The sequence below is a fragment of the Elephantulus edwardii genome, unplaced genomic scaffold (genome assembly GCF_000299155.1).
Source record: "Elephantulus edwardii isolate Elephantulus edwardi_28Jun2011 unplaced genomic scaffold, EleEdw1.0 scaffold00158, whole genome shotgun sequence".
Classification (NCBI taxonomy): Eukaryota; Metazoa; Chordata; class Mammalia; order Macroscelidea; family Macroscelididae; genus Elephantulus; species Elephantulus edwardii.
In genome coordinates this window covers 7,593,889-7,611,766 of record NW_006399908.1, presented here as the reverse complement: position 1 = coordinate 7,611,766, position 17,878 = coordinate 7,593,889, and the positions used below count along the sequence as shown (strand labels likewise).

General features: G+C 37.4%; 1 protein-coding gene across 1 annotated transcript; it reads left to right on the top strand.

Annotated features, from left to right (window-relative positions):
• Positions 1-572: 572 nt before the first annotated feature.
• Positions 573-15,504, top strand: PLSCR1 (phospholipid scramblase 1). Its single transcript, XM_006895111.1, has 6 exons — positions 573-773; positions 2,864-2,906; positions 5,212-5,432; positions 7,913-8,074; positions 9,991-10,152; positions 15,448-15,504. The coding sequence occupies exons 1-6, from the start codon at positions 717-719 to the stop codon at positions 15,502-15,504; spliced, it is 702 nt and encodes a 233-aa protein (XP_006895173.1). The 5' UTR covers positions 573-716.
• Positions 15,505-17,878: the final 2,374 nt, after the last annotated feature.

Here is a 17,878-nt window from a genome sequence, read left to right as displayed (position 1 = left end):
AATCTCCTGAATTTCATAGTATAAACAAGTGAGCACTTCTAGCATTGTATCATATCAATTCACTGAATTATGAAATAACTTTTAATTCGTAATTCTCATACCTTTTCACTGATGCTATTAGACTAATAGCCTAGTGATAAATAAGGCTGCCAACCCAAAGGCAAGCAGTTCAATTCCACCAGCTGTTGCTCCTTGGGAAAAAGATAGATTGATAGGCACCTGCTGTGCCAATTTACAGCCTCTGAAAATTCACTGAAGGGTCAGCTATGAATTGGTTCTGACTCAATAGCACAACAGCAGCAGCTAACTTTCTCTCTGGGTTTTAAATAATAAGGATAAGATTTTGGACCAATTTTATTCACAGTTCAGCCCTTTCAAAATAGAAAGGAGTGTAAAACCACTGATAAGGTCATTAGAAATCACTGAAAGATAAAAATTTGAATTAAAGTTAAAAACAGAATTTCTAAGATGATAGTTCAGTTTGAAGATAGCTTGTGTAATTATAGAAGAGTTGATGCTTCCATGTTATAATTACATTACGAATTCTTTCATTTGCTGGTATTTTAGGACCTCCAGGGTATGCAGGTTACCCAGGCCCCCAGGTTGGCTACCCAACTCCACCACCATCTGACTATGCTTGTGCTGGCCCAGCTGGATTTCCTGTCCAGCAGCAACCAGGGTACGATCAGCAAGGTGGACCTCCAGTGGTACCATGGATGCCAGCACCACCACCTCCATTGAACTGTCCACCTGGATTAGAATATTTAACTCAGGTAATTTGAAATTCAAAAAATTGTCATAAAAAAAATAAAACCATGCCTCCTGTTACAGGCTAACAAATGACCTAATAAAGAAATCAATTGGCATAGTGGTAAGAAGCTGCACTGACATTCCAAGAGGCACACGGTTCAAATCCACCAACTGCTGCACTAAAGAAGGATGGCCAATCTTCTCCCGTATGATTTACTCCCTCTGCGAACCCACTGGAGGGTCAGCTGAGTCGGTTCTGATTTGATAGCTCTCAACAATTCATAAAAGTCTAAATTAATGAAATGGCATTTTTTTTCTCCTGTGTTAAAATATCACTAATTCATCTAGGTCAGTTCACTTTTAAAGCACAAGTGTCTTAGAAAATTATTTTTTCTATGATCTGAAATACATACTCAGTACAATACCACTTTGTTTGCTTTTGGCTGTTGTTTTTGTATATCCTCAAGTTGAACCTGACTCAGCTAACCCTTCAGTGGGTTTGCAGAGGCAGTAAATTGCACAGGACGAGAGTGTTCCTTTTTCTCCTGCAGAGCATCTGATGTGATTGAACTGAGTGTCCTTGGGTTGGCAGTGCAGCTACTTATCACTATGTCAGTTGATTCGTTTATGAAGCACTATTTCTCAGGCCTAATGCATAGTGCATGCATGACTAATTCAATTCTTATGGAAGCCCATGAAGTTTAAGTGTAATCATTATCACCATTTAAAAAGAAAAAAGCAAACAGGTGCAGAGAAATGAAATAGTTTGCTGAAAGTTAAACAGCAAAAGGAGGTAGAACTAACTTCTTAATCCTGAACTTGGCTCTTGGCTCTGAATCTTGTGCTCTTAAGTCTCCAGGCTGAATTTTTTTTCCTGAGCTTTGAAAAGAACATTAAAAGTTAGATTTGAGAGCCAATAGTGATACCAAAACAAAACAAGTTAGTATTTTGGTTAAAATCTACCGCATTCTTCTTAGTAGGATTTAACTTTTAAAATCTTGTCTTTTCTCTTTGAAAGATCCAACTTTATCAATGTTACCAATAAGGAGGAGATGGGGAGAATCCAGGATTTTGATGTATTGCATGATCATTTGAGGAATACTGGAGGCAGAGTTGGTTAAGTGTTTTGCTACTAACTGAAAGGCCCGTCACTAGAGTCCACCAGCTGTTCTAAGGCAGAAAAATGAGGCAAACTGTTCTCATAAAGACGTAGAGCCTCAGAAACCCAATGGAGGGTCACCCTCGTTGCAATCAACGTGACAGTAAAGGGAATGATGACGTGATAATTTATGTCAGCAATGAGAAGTTTGCTATTTGTTTAATGTTGGAAAATCGGGTAGGTTAAGTTTGAATATGAAATCATTTCCACATGTAGTACACAAACATCCTGTCATATGAAATCTGTTTTCAGTAAATGAAATAAATGCCTCCTGTGCTCACTGTGCTATTTCAGTTAATCACAGTGCCACTTGGGCAGCATGCATTATATCTTTTTGTCTCCAAGAAAAGTTTTCAAATGTTCCTTGTTGTTATATACTGTCATATTTAAACTGACCCATGGTTGACCCTCCAGCAGGTTTTCAGAGAAGCACTAGAGAAGACCACCTATCTTTCTCCCACAGAGCAGCTGGTGGATTTGAACCGCATGCCTTTGGGTTGGCAGACTTCCATTTTCTAAAAAGTCAACTGTAAAATCCATAAGGGAAGGCAAAAGCTATGGCAAATGATTATCTCAAGTTCACTTAAAAAGAATCATTTTGAAATATCAAGGGGAAATAAATTTCCTTTAAATGGTTAAAAATTGTTCTTAATATTTCTTAATGGATGAACATTGTTGTCTAATTTGTATAGTAATTCCAGTGAAAGTCAAATTCATTTGATATAACTATGCTCACAATAATGATAAAAGCATAATTGTTTTTAATACTTTCAGTAGACTTTTTTTTTATACTAAAATCTATTTGACTTTAGTTTCATACTGGAAAATGTATTGGCATATATTAATACTGACTTTACATACTTTTTAAAGATGTAAAAATATGGACACTACTGTTTCATTTTTTGTAACGTTCATATAACATATTCTTACAGCTCAATTTTTTTTCTTTAATAGATAGATCAGCTCCTGGTTCATCAAAAAATGGAAATACTGGAAGGTATGTATTTTTTAATTAACCATATTTCTCAAAAGATAAGAAGTTTATGCTGAAGAAATCAGTGACATCTTTTCCCAATATGAGAAGTGTAAACCTCTTTGTGATACTTAAATGATGGAGAAGAGTAGCTATTTACTTTTTAAATTCTGGGTCAAATAGTAAAGCTTCATTACAAATGAACATCTTTCCTCATCAGATAGACTAACTTAGTGTCTCAGGCTGGGTTCTATACAGGAGCCAAGCGAGAGAGAGAGAGAGAGAGATAGAGAGAGAGAGAGAGAGAGAGAGAGAGAGAGAGAGAGAGAGATAGACAGACAGACAGACATTTATTTTAAAGAAATCGCTTGTGCAGTTGTGGCTGGCACGTCCCAAACCCCTAAATCAGTGTGGTAGGCTGGAGACTCTTCTTGATACGGTAGCAGGAACTGACTAACTCCAAATCTCCAAGCCAGGTGCAAACTGTTACGATGGAGTTGGGGGAGCCAGCAAATCCAAAATCCAAGTGGGGATTTTTGAGAAATTCTCATTTCTGCTCATGCATTCTCTTGAGTGTCTGGACACACCCTATAAATATTTACCCAGTGGCTGTTGATTAACTAGGTTGATTGCAAAGTCACAGCACTATTGGAAAATGCTAATCAGCAGGTCTGGAGTTCCTGCTTACTTTGATCACAAGAAACAGGAAGTCAGTGAGGTCCATTGTCAGGGGAAAAAGAACCTCAACAGTTTGATGAACCTCCTAAGTATAAAGGATTTAGTGAAAACTTGAGCTAATTTTTATGCTTCATTAGTTAAATTCAGCTTAACCTCTCTATCAAGTCCTTTCTACTGGTAGAATTTAAATCTGAATTGCACAACTGAATAATGTATGCGGTTAACATATTTACAGCACTGAGATTGCTTGACAAATAATAAGGATCTCTTATATTCTTGCTTTGTTTGTATTCTCTAAATATTCTCCAAAAAGGGCTTCTTTTTCGCTCTTAATTTATACTATGTATTTTCAAAAAAATGTTATTTTAATATATGCTTTTGAGATTATCAAATGTGTTATGAGTTTATAATTTTTAGATTTACAAGCTTTGTATATATTTGCAAAGTATATATCTTTGTTATAAAATATATACTTTTAAGATTTACTACTGTCTAATTTTATAATTACTTTCAACTCTTGGAGGTTTTGTTGTTGTTGTTCCAAATTAAAAGTTGATATAGTTTTGAGCATTATAAGCAGGGTCAAGTTATTGAGGGCTATAGATCTTTCTCTTCTTGGCTTCAAACCCTTGGGTCTTCTTTCTTGTAAGCAATTAATATAAATTAATATAGGAAGTACTATGCTAAGATCCTGTGTCAGATCAGCTCTGCTGCACCCTTCTCCAGACTCAAAGATGGGGATGCCCCGATAGATAGGGGTGGTCTGGATAGTTTGTGAGTTGTAGCTTTGGTTGTAAAGTACATTTTATCACAAACTCATCTCTCTCTCACTTGTGAATAGTTAATGCTGAGCAAAATAAGCACCCCTTGAACCTTATCTGCTATTCTCATTCAATTCTGTTTCCACACTCCCTTCCCCACATATTTTACTATGTGTGTGAGAGTAAACCCTCACATTATCTTCCTTCAAGGACAGTCTATAAATTTTTTTAAATTTTTTTATAAAATAGCCTTCCAAAACCAGTTCATTAGATAAAATATTTGCAAAGCATAAATACAGGCATATCCTATATATCCCTTCACAGTTGAGCAGACTGATCATGACTCTTCATAAAGTACCGTGAGAGCTGCCTTTCATGGTACGTCTGCCACTTTTCTATTATTCTTTATTAGTGGAAAATGTTTGCATCCTCCTCTGACAGTTTCCTAACTTACACAGAATCTAGGTTTCAAAGGTTTTACTGTATTTTGAACTAGGGGGCATTTTCTCCATAAATTGAGTATGGCCATGTTCACCTGCAGGCTTGTAACAACTGTCTTTTTTTTTTTTTTTTTGGCATGAGTTTATAGAGTTAAGAAGATAAGAGTTGGTGGTATTGTTTTTACTTTGTTTTGTTTTTTCTTTTTTAGGTTGTTGGGTTGTTTTGTTGCTTGTTGATTTGCTTGATTGGGAGGGGTTTGTGCTTTTGGGGGGGGTTGTTTTTTTCTCACATGGAGACTTCTATTTTCTCTAAACTTTAATACTCGCTTCTCAGTCTGGACCATCTCTAAACATCTTCAGAATGTCATCTAAAATTGTACTAGTAGATTTTATATGTTAAAAAAATTCTCATTTTTTTTTTGGATGCTGAGTACAATTTTCTGTTTTCAGTTATAACAGGTTTTGAAACCAGAAACAAATATGAAATTAAAAATAGTCTTGGACAGAGAGTTTACTTTGCTGTGGAAGATAGTAACTGTTGTGTTCGAAATTGCTGTGGACCTGCTAGGCCATTTGTCCTGAATATTATTGATAATACTGGACGAGAAGTCATAACACTAGAGAGACCATTAAGATGTGACACCTGTTGTTGCCCTACCTGCCTTCAAGAGGTCAGTAATTAAATACCCCAGGAATTTGTAAAGTATGTCTGAATCCTTTCAATGAAGTTATATAAGTAAATGACATTTAAAGCATAATGACCTCCAGTCCCTCCCATGTTAAGTACTAATTTAGAAAATCATCGCTCCTGAGTGCTGCATAGTATTCCAATGTGGGAATGTATCAATTTCTCAATCCATTCCATTGTGGTTGGGCATTTGGGCTGCTTGTATGTTCTTGCATAACATAAGTAATACTGTTATGAACACTAATGTAGATGCTAAGTGAACTAACTCAGTCTCGTAAAGGCAAATACTGTATAAGATCATTATGTAGATCAAGTATGAGGATCCAGGGAGGGAAGAAGAGGTGCTAAATCATAGGGTCACACAATTTGATGGGTGGAAGGAGGGAAGATCCAATGTAAAAAACAATGTATATGAACTTTGTGAGTAAACGAGTATAAAACAAAGTTTTTAAAATAATGACATTTAAAGAAAATAATGACCCATTCTTTAGGCAGGAAGGTAAAAGCAATGAACTTTAAGCCCCATATTCTCAAGTTGTGTTCATCATGGGGTTGAAAGCCACAAGTACAGAATATGTTGATCAAGTTCCTTAACAGCAATAACCATAAAAAGACCTGGTCCCAGAAGGAAACATTGCCATTGAGAGTATCATAGAGTACCACTTCCAGATAAATGGACAGGTTCATCCTGTAATTTTGTTTTGTTGTCCAGCCTGTTAAACGGTGAACTTGAAAGCGCTCTTCACTAAAAACCTCAACGACTATGATACTTTCCCCCCCATTTTCAAAAAGTGTGTATGTTTAGATCTTCTTCTGTAAGAGGAGTACCTCTAAATGATAGTACATGTGGGAGGGAGGGAAGAAATTGTGCAACAATGAAAGAATTTTGTTAAAGAGAAAGGCAAACTGTTGGCGGTGTTAGGGAGGAAAATGTGCAGCAATGAATGAATGGAAATCCAAGTTTTCTGTAAACTTTCATTAAAATATCAATAAATTTTTTTTAAAAAAAAAAGATAAGCTATTTTTATTAGCACTTATTGGTTGACAGCCCATGCCTAGAGAATAGGGTGTCAGAGGGGAAACCAGGGTAGAGAGAAGAAAGGTGAGCCTTTACCTGAAAACATGGACTATTTGACAGCTAAGACATGATATTGAAGTTATATTTCAATGGAAGAACATTGATTTCTATGGCTTTTAGGTAAAACGTAACAATATTTGAGATAAAACTTTGATACTTTACTATTTGTAGGTAGCTCTACAGTTGGAAAAGCACATTAGCATACCACATTATAACACTTGATCTTTGAAAAGGTTCAATGATATGAGTAAATCTTCATTTACAGATGGGGTATTTGGAATACTGTCTAGGTCACATAGCTAATAAACAGCAACCATGACGCCCAAAATATGTACCCTTTCTCTTATAGCACTAATGTCACTTAAATTTGACAGGTGTGCCAATGATCAGTGTTATGTTCAAACACATCCCACTGCCTTTAAAGGATTGTTTTGCTTTGTTCTAAATTTTCTATAGTAATTTAATGCATATGTAGCACCTGGAACTTAGAAAGTATTCAGTCTAATAAGCTGTGAAAATAAGTGTAAATATGCTTGCTCCAGAAGGTTAAGGACTGTAGTCTTCAATATGGATTCAAGATCAACATCAAGAAGACAAAGGTTCTCACGAGTGGGCCAATTAGCACCATAATCGATGGAGAAGAGATTGAGGATGTTAACAATTACATCTTTCTTGGCTGCACACTCAAAATTCTTAACACCAGCATTTAGGAAATCAAAAGACAAATTGCATTGGGAAAATCTGTTGTCAGTTACCTCTCCAGAGTACTGACAAGCAATGATGTCAGTCAAGAGACTAAGGTGGGCCTTATCAAGGCCATGGTCTTCGCAATTACTTGCTGTGCATCAGATAGTTGGACAGTGACTAAGGATGACAGCAGAATAGATGCCTTCAAATTATGGTGCTAGAGAAGAGTTATGAACATACCATGCACTGCCAAGAAAGCAAATAGATCTGTCTTGGAAACAGTGAAACCAAGTTTCTCCTTGGAGACTAGGATTTTCAAGCTCTGTCTCACATACTTTGGACATGTGACTAAGAGGAACCAGTCCTTGGAGAAGGACATCATACTTGGAAGGGTAAAGAAACCGCATAGGAGAGGAAACCCTGGATGAGAAGGACTGATACAGTAACGGGCAGTGTGAGTTGGTGTTTTGGAATTAGTGAGACTGGCTCAGGACAGGGCAGGGTTCAGAATTACTGTACGTAAGGTCCATATGGGTCGTGCATGACTTGATGGCACATAACAGTAACAACACATAAAAATAAGCTGAGAAAAGAAATGTGAAAATATGTTGCTATTCTTACTTATAATAATAACAATATACATTGATAAACAAAGATATGTGTAGATTTATGTGGGATCTTACTCCTCCATTTTGCAGATAGAAGTCCAGGCTCCTCCTGGTGTTCCAGTCGGTTATGTTATTCAAACTTGGCACCCCTGTCTACCAAAGTTTAAAATCCAAAATGAGAGAAAAGAGACTGTACTGAAAATTACTGGCCCCTGTATCACATGTAGATGCTGTGCAGATGTTGACTTTGAGGTAAGATACAGGATAATGGTTAGAGGCATTGTTTTCTGAGTACAATAAAGTGTGCCATTTTTTAAGATGTTACAGATATATTAAATAAATATCCAGGTACTCATATTTTTTATAAACATAAATTATTCCCCAATATTAAGCACTGATAATTTTAAAGGGAGAAAATAGGGTGAGTCAGAGAGACAGGCTTTGTTCTGATTAATGTTAATATTTCTTGATTTCTTGAAATGGAAGAAAACAGCTGGCTACACAGTCACTTAAATCCAAGCAAAATATCCAGCATTGAAATGTGGTGATTTCCAATGGAAATAAAAGTAGAAAGAGAAAATTTTCTGTTGAATCACTTGTATTGGCTGCAGTTGTCCATTTTAAGCCTTGAATATTGCCATCTGAATTTAATATCAAAGTATGTGAATCCATTTTTAGTCTGGCTTCCAGTGCTCTGTGCCCTTCTCAGGAGGTCTGCCGTGCTGTGGGCTTCTACAAAAAAGGTAATGCTTCCTACAATGAAGCAAAGAAAGTGGAAGACAGTATTGAACATATAAATATGCTTCTCTCTCGTATATATCTTTGTATTAAAAGAGGTCATTGTTGTTGTTGTTATGTGCTGTCAAGTCACTTGTGACTCATAGCGACCCTATGTACAACAGCCCTAAACTCTGCTCTGTCCTGTGCCAATCATACTGTCTCTGACACTCCCATCCCAATTATCCCAGTCACTGAATCAATCCACCTCATAGAGGGCCTTCCCCTCCTGTGCTGTCCCTCCACCCTCCCAAGCATTATGTCCTTCTCTAAGGACCTGTCTCTCCTTACAACATGTCCAAAGTATGTTAGACGGAGCCTCAGAATCTTTGCCTCCAAGGAGCCACCCAGTTTGACCCTTTCCAGGATGAATCTGTTTGTTTTCCTAGCAGTCCATGGTACCCTCAATACTCTTCTCCAGCACCACAGCTCAAAGGCATCAATTCTCCTTCTATCCTCCTTGGTCATTGTCCAACTCTCTGATGCATAACAAGTGATAGCAAAGACCATGGCCTGTATCAGACACACCTTAGTCTCCAGAGAGACACCATTGTTCTTCAGTACTTTGGAGAGGTCCCTAACAGCAGACTTTCCCATCACAATACATCTTTTAATTTCCTCGCTACAAGTGCCGAAAGTGTTGAGTGTGGAGCCAAGCAAACTGAAGTTGTGAACAATCTCAATCTCTTCATCATCCATCCTGATGCTACCAGTTGGCCCAGTGGTGAGAATCTTTGTCTTCTTGACATTGAGCCTCAATCCATATTGGAGGCTGCAGTCCTCAACCCTCTGCCACAAGTTCTTCAGGCCTCCTCAGAAACCAAAATATATTGCTGTATATACTTCATGGAATCACCACAGTAATTTCCCACCAAGTAGTCCAATCTTATAGCCCAAATTTTTCAAGATTTCAAATAATGGGGTGAGTTTTAGAATTTTTTTTCTTGAATTATTGATTCCCTTTGAAAATAAGTCTGGTGAACTAGGTCAGGCTTCAAGCTAGTCTATTTTACTCATGGTCAACAAAGCGAACCAGATGTTACTTTTATGCATAAATGTTGGCTTAGATAGCCTCAAATTATTTATGTCTGTGATTATAAATAATTCAGAAAATCATCTTTTTGTAAGCACTCTATTAATCAAAGAGGCTAGTTAGGTTTTTATTGTGGTTTTTTGGGATTAGTTTTCATTGGTTGGTTTTTGGTGGTTTTTTTTGTTTGTTTTTAATTGTGAGCAGATCCAGGAACCTCTGTACATCCTGATGGAAGAAAATGTGTTCCTGGTTCCATCTGGGACATAATATATTTATTTCACTTTACTAGAACTTTGAATATAGTTTGTTATTAGTTTTCTGGAATTGCTTCAGACTGTGTTTTCTTTTTCCAACTTAGGTTAAATCCCTTGATGAACAAGCTGTGGTCGGCAAGATTTCAAAACAATGGACTGGACTTTTGAAAGAGGCATTTACAGATAAGGATAATTTTGGGATCCAGTTTCCTTTAGACCTGGATGTTAAAATAAAAGCTGTGTTGCTGGGTGCATGTTTTCTCATTGTAAGTCTGCTCATGACCTTAAGTATTTGCATCCTATACAGAAGTCACCACTTAAGTCTAGCTTTGAAATGCCACTTAATGCTCATGCTGTCGATTCTCTCTTCCAGGTCTATAAAATTCCCTGTAGCAAGTTGTTGTGGTTTTTGTTGTTGTTGTTGCTGTTGTGTACCATGGAGTCAGAACTGCCCCATAGCTCACCCTCCAGTGGGTTTTCATAGGCAGTTTTAACCACACAGGATGAGATTGTCCATCCTTGTCCTGTGGAGCAGCTAGTGGATTTGAACCTGTGTAACTTCAAGGATTGCAGAGCAGCTTTTTGCCACTAGACAACCAGAGCTCCCTAGAAAGACCTAATTAATATGTTAAGAAGACAGCCAGGTCAATCAAATATTTGTTGAAAAAACTATGGCTGGTGCTTTGATACATTTCTGCTTACAAACTGTGGCTAAAAGTATAATGATTCCCTTCCCCTCTTGGGATACCAGCCTTCAGCTTAGCTTTCTAGTACTTCCTTGGATTGAAATAGTTTACCTAGTTGACTTACCAACTTTATGATTATATTTTTTTTTGGCAGCAAAATAAGCTATAAAAGAAAAGGCACATATATTCTATCACCAGTTTTTCATGTTCCAAAATGAATCTGCTACCCTTCTTTATGCATTGAAGTTTCTCAGTAACCAGGAAGCCTATGAAGCTTCCTTGCCTAGAGTCTTCATTGGGTGCTTATCATGTAGGCTTGATTGGCCCATGGAGATAAGTGTATAAAAAAGGGGTGGGCCTTGTGGCATGGCCAACCCCTGCCAGAGTTACCTCATTAGCATAACTTGTTCTGGTGGCCTAGTGGCAGGAAGCTGCACTGCAATCCCAGAGGTACGTGGTTCGAATCCACCAGATGCCAAGGAAGGAGGGACAATCTCCTCCTGTACCAGTCAGATCTGATTTGATGGTACACACACACAAAAATAATAAAATAAAAAATAAATAAAAATAAGAAACTTGTTAGGTAAGTGTGCTATGGAGCCCTTATAGAGAAGTGGAAGACTCCTGTAATGGAACAATGGCTCTCAGAGCTGGCTTACACTACAACGGAGAAGCTTTCCAAAATGTTCAGACTGCCCCCTGATTTATGACATCAGAATCTCCAGAGATGGGGTGATTGATATGTTTTCAAGCTCAATGTCATTCCCATGTGAAACTTAGGTGCAGAACCATAGAAAAATATCTTAAATGCTGCTCACCCAAATCCACAAGTGATAGGCAGTCTCTTCCCATGCAATTTACAGCTTCTGAAAATCTGCTGGAGGGTTACTTAAGAGTCACTTCTAACTTAATTTCAGTTAGTGAAATTGAGTCCATGAAGGAAACCCGGTGGTGTCATATTTTTGGTGGCACTGGGAGTTCCATTTCCAGTTCCTTTCTCTAGCAGTTCAACTCCACAAAGGTGAAAGGAGGGTAGTCGACTCCTCTACAGCCTTGGAAAGACAACGGAAGGCCAGTTGTAAATCAGCTTCACTTGACTGCAATAAGTGATAGATTAAGGAGACCAAACAGAAACATTTTACAGCAAAAATAATTCAGCCTCTTCAATTAAATCACAAGGAAAAGAGAAGAATTCTATTACTTTAAAGAGACGAAAGAGAAAACAGTGTGGGAATAACCAGACAATATCATTAATATCACAAGCAAGTAAAATCTTGTTGAACATTATTTAAAAATGGCTAGAATTGAACATCACTAAAGAACTATCAAATTTAAGCTGGATTCAGAAGAGGCCTTGGCATGAGAGCTATCATGCTAATGTCAGATGGATCATTGTGTAAGGCAGAGAATACTAGAAAGATGTTTACTTGTGATTTATTGGCTATACAAAGGTGTTTGTGGATCATAAGAAATCGTTAACATTGTGAAGAATGAGAATCTCACAACAGTAAATTACAGTCATTCCAAACCTATACAGAGACAAAGAAGCTGTTGTCTGAATAGAATAAGGGAACAAACACTGCATGGTTTAAAGTCAAGAAAGGTGTGCCTCGGGGCTGTATTCCTTCTCCATATCTATTCAATGTATACTGAACACATCATTTGAGAAGCTGAACTATATGAAGAAGAATGTGGCATCTGGATCAGAGCAAGTCTCATCAACAACCTGCATTATGCGGATGACCCAAGTTTATATAAGTAAAGAGAACTTGAAACACTTGATAAGATCAAAGGCTACTGCCTGTGTGTTACATGTCAATATCAAGAAAGCAAAAATCCTCACCAGTGAGCCAGTAGTTACAATAATGATTGATGGACTAAAGTTTCTCACAATTTCATTTGACATTGATCCACAATCTAGACCTACAGTAGCAGCAAGCAAGATATCAAAGACATGTTGCATTGAGAAAATCTACTGTTGAGGACCTTTCCAAAGTGAAGAGCTAAGGTGTGCCTAACAAAAGCCGTAGTATTTTTGGTTGCTTCCTGTGCATTTGAAAGTTGGAAAAATAGTAAGAAAAAGTAAAGAAAAGGCAACATTGAGTTGTGATGTTGAAAAAGAGTACTGACTATTCCATAGATTGAAAAGAACAACAATAACCCAGCCACAAATGTCTTGGAAAGTTTGCTCATCTTTCTCCCTTAAACTGTTAGTATATTTGAGCTGCCTGTGAGTGAGTGATCAACTTTACAGATTAAGCCACCACAGCTCCTTGAAAGAATTACAGATAAAAGAAGAGGGTATTGGATTTTAGGCTTTAATAATGAGATAATTTTTATAATAAAATGAAAAGAAAGAAGTACTTCGAATACTAACTGAAAGACTGAATTGAAAACATCAGATAAGGAGAGAGTAGAACACAGAATTGTAAACAGCACAACACTATCATCTTAAACAGCTTATTCAGGAGGCTTGGGAACTAGGCAACCCAAGCCGAAGGTAGCAGCAGTATTCACAGTAGCTGGGCAGTTTGTGAAACTAACTTGAAGCATCAAATAAAAGAGCAACAGAACACAGAACTGTAAACATTGAAGCATAGCCATCTGGAACAGATGATATCCATGTGGTGTGAAAACCCAGGTCAGGGCCAGCAGCAGCAATGGGATCTGAGCAGTGGAAAAGGTCCAGTCTCCAGCCTTGGTCCCTGTGGCCAACCTTCCCTGACTATTTACTACTTGGTTTGCAGTGTTTCCTACTACCACCCTCCAATTTCCTACATTCCCCCTGATCCTCGCATCTCTCTACCCCCTAGTAAAACTCAACTCTTCCTCAGGCTATTGGCCACACCAGCCTGGTTCTGGAACAAGAAACTCTTAAGAACATTCATCCTAGAACCTGCAGTCAATTCCACTCCTTGCCTGCAATCAACCCTGAAATTAGAGGTGGCATCTCATCTAACTAGGAGGCATTCATCCTCTGAATTGGCAAAGACTCTTATCTTCAGCCAAGCTGATTAACATAGGCTCCTCTAAACCAAGCAGAAACCAGGCTAGGTGACCACCACTTGAAACACCCACTACATGCATTTCCCTTAACATGCATTTTGTTTTATGGTGTTTGTCTGCTTGCTTGTTTTATGGTTTGCACTTATGGGGACAACACTTACCATTTACTGTATTGTAGGGAGTGACTTCTTGCATGTTGCTGTTTGTTTTATAGTTTGGATGGATGGATGGATATAGATATGCTTGCTTGTTTACATTTGCTCTTTAGGGTACAGCACTTGTTGGTCAGTTTGTTGTATTGGGAAACTTATGTGTTGGTATAATGCTAGAAGCTATACCAGTATCTAAAATATTAACAGGTTCACCCATGGTGGACAGGATTCAGCTGAACTTCCAAACTAAGACAGATTATGAGACAAGATTGGTCATCCACTTCAGAAACAACATACCTTTGAAAATCCTATGAATAACAAAGGCACATTGCTAAATTAGTATAAAAAATAGCATCTCTCAGAATGGAAGACATTTTAAAAATTAAGGGAACCAGCTGCAAATATCCATTCATTATTGGAACATGGAATTTAAGAAGTATGAATCTAGTAATGATTTCAAAAATTACTACATAACTTGGGAGAGGGCTGGAGAGCATTACGCTGAGTGAACCAACTCAGTCCCATAAGGACAAATAAAGGCATAAGACCATTATTGTAGAAATAGATAACTAGTAAAACGTGTATGAGGATCCAAGGGTGGGGGCGGAGGGCAGAGGGGTGAGGACGGGTGGGGGGAAATCATAGGGTCGTACAATTTGGTGGTTGGAGGGACGGGTGACTAAAGGAAATGGGAAAGATCCAGAGGGGATCTGGAAAGACGAGGCAATGATGAATTCAGTGATGATTAATTTTATAAGCCATAATGAATGGAAATGATTAGATGAAACACAATGTGAATGAAGGATAGTGTGAAACAAAGTGTATACAAAGTTTGTAAGCAAACCAATATAAATTAAAAAATAACAAAAAACCTAGAGTTTGAATATTATAACAAAACCAAAAAAAGTATGAATCGAAGAAGATTTTGAAATTGTCAGAAATTAAGTGGAACATCTTAAAATCGATATCCTAGGCGTTAGTAAGCTGCGATGAACTGGTTTTGGCCACTTTGAATCAGACAGTCATGTGCTCTGTTATGCCAAGAGGAAGCTCTGGTGGCCTAGCTGCACGGCCAACCCCAACATAGGCAGTTCAAATCCACCAGGAGCTCCCAGGACAAAGATGAGCAATCACCTCTCATGCAATTTATGGCCTCTGACACCTGCTCGAGGGTCAACTAGGAGTCAGTTCCAGCTCAGTGGCGCATGACGACAACTATGACAACTAGGGCAGGAAGGGCAAACTGAGGAAGAATAGTTTTGCATTCATGGTCAAAAAGAACATTTCAGCATCTGTCCTGAAGTACAGTGCTGTGAGTGAATGAATAAGAATACTATCCATAAGCATACAGGAACACTTGTTAATATAACTATGAACAGACACACCAAAAACTAAGGCAAAAGATCAGTAGTTTTAAGTGGATTCAAAATAGATAAAAATTATAATAACCCAAGACTGATGGTGAAGACTAAATTATTTCTTTGTGATAGGATAAAGGAATTAGACAATGGAAAAAGATATAGAATGATAGCTTTTTATAATAACACGGAAAACTATAGGTGTGTGTAACAATTTGTATATCTGGAATTTAATTATGGCAGGTTTTTGTTTCAAAGTTTGTTAGTGTTTCATCAAATCTCATTAGTATTTCTGCATGTGAGACTTGATTTCTATTTTATTGCTGAAAACTCATTTCTGTATATTTGTTTTTATCTAGGACTTCATGTTTTTTGAAAGTAGCGGAAACCAGAGTTCGAAAGCAGGAGTATGGTAGAAGATTGATGAGTTTCCTGGAAAAAACAAAAAAGAAAGAAAGAAATCTACATAGTGATTGAGAATATTGATAGGGAAATCTCAATGTGGTGTTTTGTCTTTTTACTTACCAAAATGGCTTTAAAATATACTAATTACACAGTGATACCTGTAGCTTCAAGTGTGTAATTTTGTTTTTCGAGTTTTAGTATATTTTCTGTATTTCTAGCTTATAAATGCTAAGCATTTTCTTTGAATATTCATTGTATATTTTTGAGAAAGGGCATATAGAATTTTACACTTAAATGTGACATTTATGAACCACTACTTTGAATTATAATCTGATGATTTATTTTCCATGTTTATTGCAAAATTTGAACATTTCTAATTAAAATATTTTTCATAATGAAAGTGCTATTTTATTAAATTTAGTTGTGGCTTATGTGTAACAACCAACATTAATTTCAAGATGCCTTGTATATTCAAGAAAACTAAGGAAAAACAATTTCTATTTCCTTCAATGCTATATTCCAGAAATATTAATATGAATAGTAATGTTGTTGTTATTGTTATGATGTACCGTTGAGTCAGAACCGACTCATAGTTGACTCTCCAGCAGGTTTTCAAAGGTTGTAAGTCAACCAGGAAGAAAATTGCCCGTCTTTCTCCCACAGGGCAGCTGGAGGTTTCAAACTGCGTACCTTTGGGTTACAGCACAGCTCCTTATCACTAGGCCACTAGAGCTTCCTAAGATGAGAGGTGAGGTATGTTTTTTTTGTTGTTGTTTAATCTTCAGAAAAAAATCACATTATTTTTAACTTTTCCTATAAATTAGTTACTTTAAGATTTTCAAACCAACCGTCCAGTAAAGTTTTCCATGAAGAAAGAGAGATGTTTTTTCTCTATATGGGTACATTTTGAAGACTCACTTGCTTGAAAAGTGGAGTGTTTTAATTAATGATTTACACATGGGAAGGTTGCGTCATGTATTCTATCATTTCTAGAATATAGAATGTATCATATTACCTAGGTGTTGATTAAATAGAACAAATATAAATGCCTTCACAGAATGTAATTTCATTACATATTTTTACATAACAATTTTTTTTAAAAACACACCTTATTGAATCATTATTTGTATGTTTGCTTTTTATTTTTAAACAATCTGTAGACAGTATTTCCAAATGGTATCCTGAATCTTCCACTTTCTACTCTCTTCCGTTTTCATATAATTCTCCATTTAAAAAGAGCAATATCGTATAAATATATCAGGGCTTGACAGTGACTGTAACAATGAGGTTAAGTATGTCAGAGATGGTGAGGATGGCACGGACAGGGCACAGTTCAGATCTGTGTTGGTAGGGTCCCTGTGAGTTGTTCTTGGTTCTACAACCCCTAACAACAACTCTGTCTTTATCTACACACACACACACACACATACATACACATACATGTACTTTTTGGTAAAATCTCTATCCATGGTAGAAACCACAGCCCATCTACCTATAAGAAGCTTGAAGGAATTCTTAAAGTATTTTCTAGTTTTATAAGTAAGATTGAGAGTGAGAATTACCAATTTACAGTTTCTCTCATGTAAACCACAAGTGTGTGTAGGGAAAAAAAAGAATAGGTGTGGAGAGTGACTCCTTACCCTTCTACTCCATCAACAGCCACTTCTCTTAATGGAGAGTGTTAGCAGCAGCACTGCTCCATAAACCCTTAAAGGTAAATGCTGTGAATATTCAGGAGGATCAGAGGGGGGAGGAAAAAGTCTAGATTAAGTTCTAGTAGTGTAAATAATTCAAAAGGTGCCAAATCTCCTGCTATGGAATGTAACTATTTGATCCTGAGAGCATGTCCACTCAAGTTCAGATACTTAATATTTGGATCCTAGTGATATTAAGGGAGCTCTGGTAGCTTAGTGAAAAGGAGTTAACCCTAGCCACCCAAAGGTAGAGGTTTGAATCCACCAGCTGCCCCATGAGTGAAAGATGGGCAACCTTTTCCCATGCCATTAACTGCCTCTGAAAACCTGGAGGATCAGGTATGGATTGGTTCCAATTCAACTGCATGATAAGCAACAATAGCGGATATTAGGGAGCTCTGGTGGCTTAGTGGTAAGGAAATGCACTGTCAACTCAAAGGTATGTGGTCTGAATCCACTAACTGCCCCACAGAAGATGGACAGTCTATTCCTGTGCAATTTACTGCCTCTGATAAACCTCTGGAGGGTCAGCCATGAGTTGGATCCAAATTGATAGATAGTGCTACTGGTCTGGGCTGTAGTCTTCACAATTGTGTGCTATGCATCAGAGAATTGGACAGTGACTAGGGATGATAGAAAGAGAATTGATACCTTTGAGCTGTGGTGCTGGAGAAGAGTATTGAGTATACCG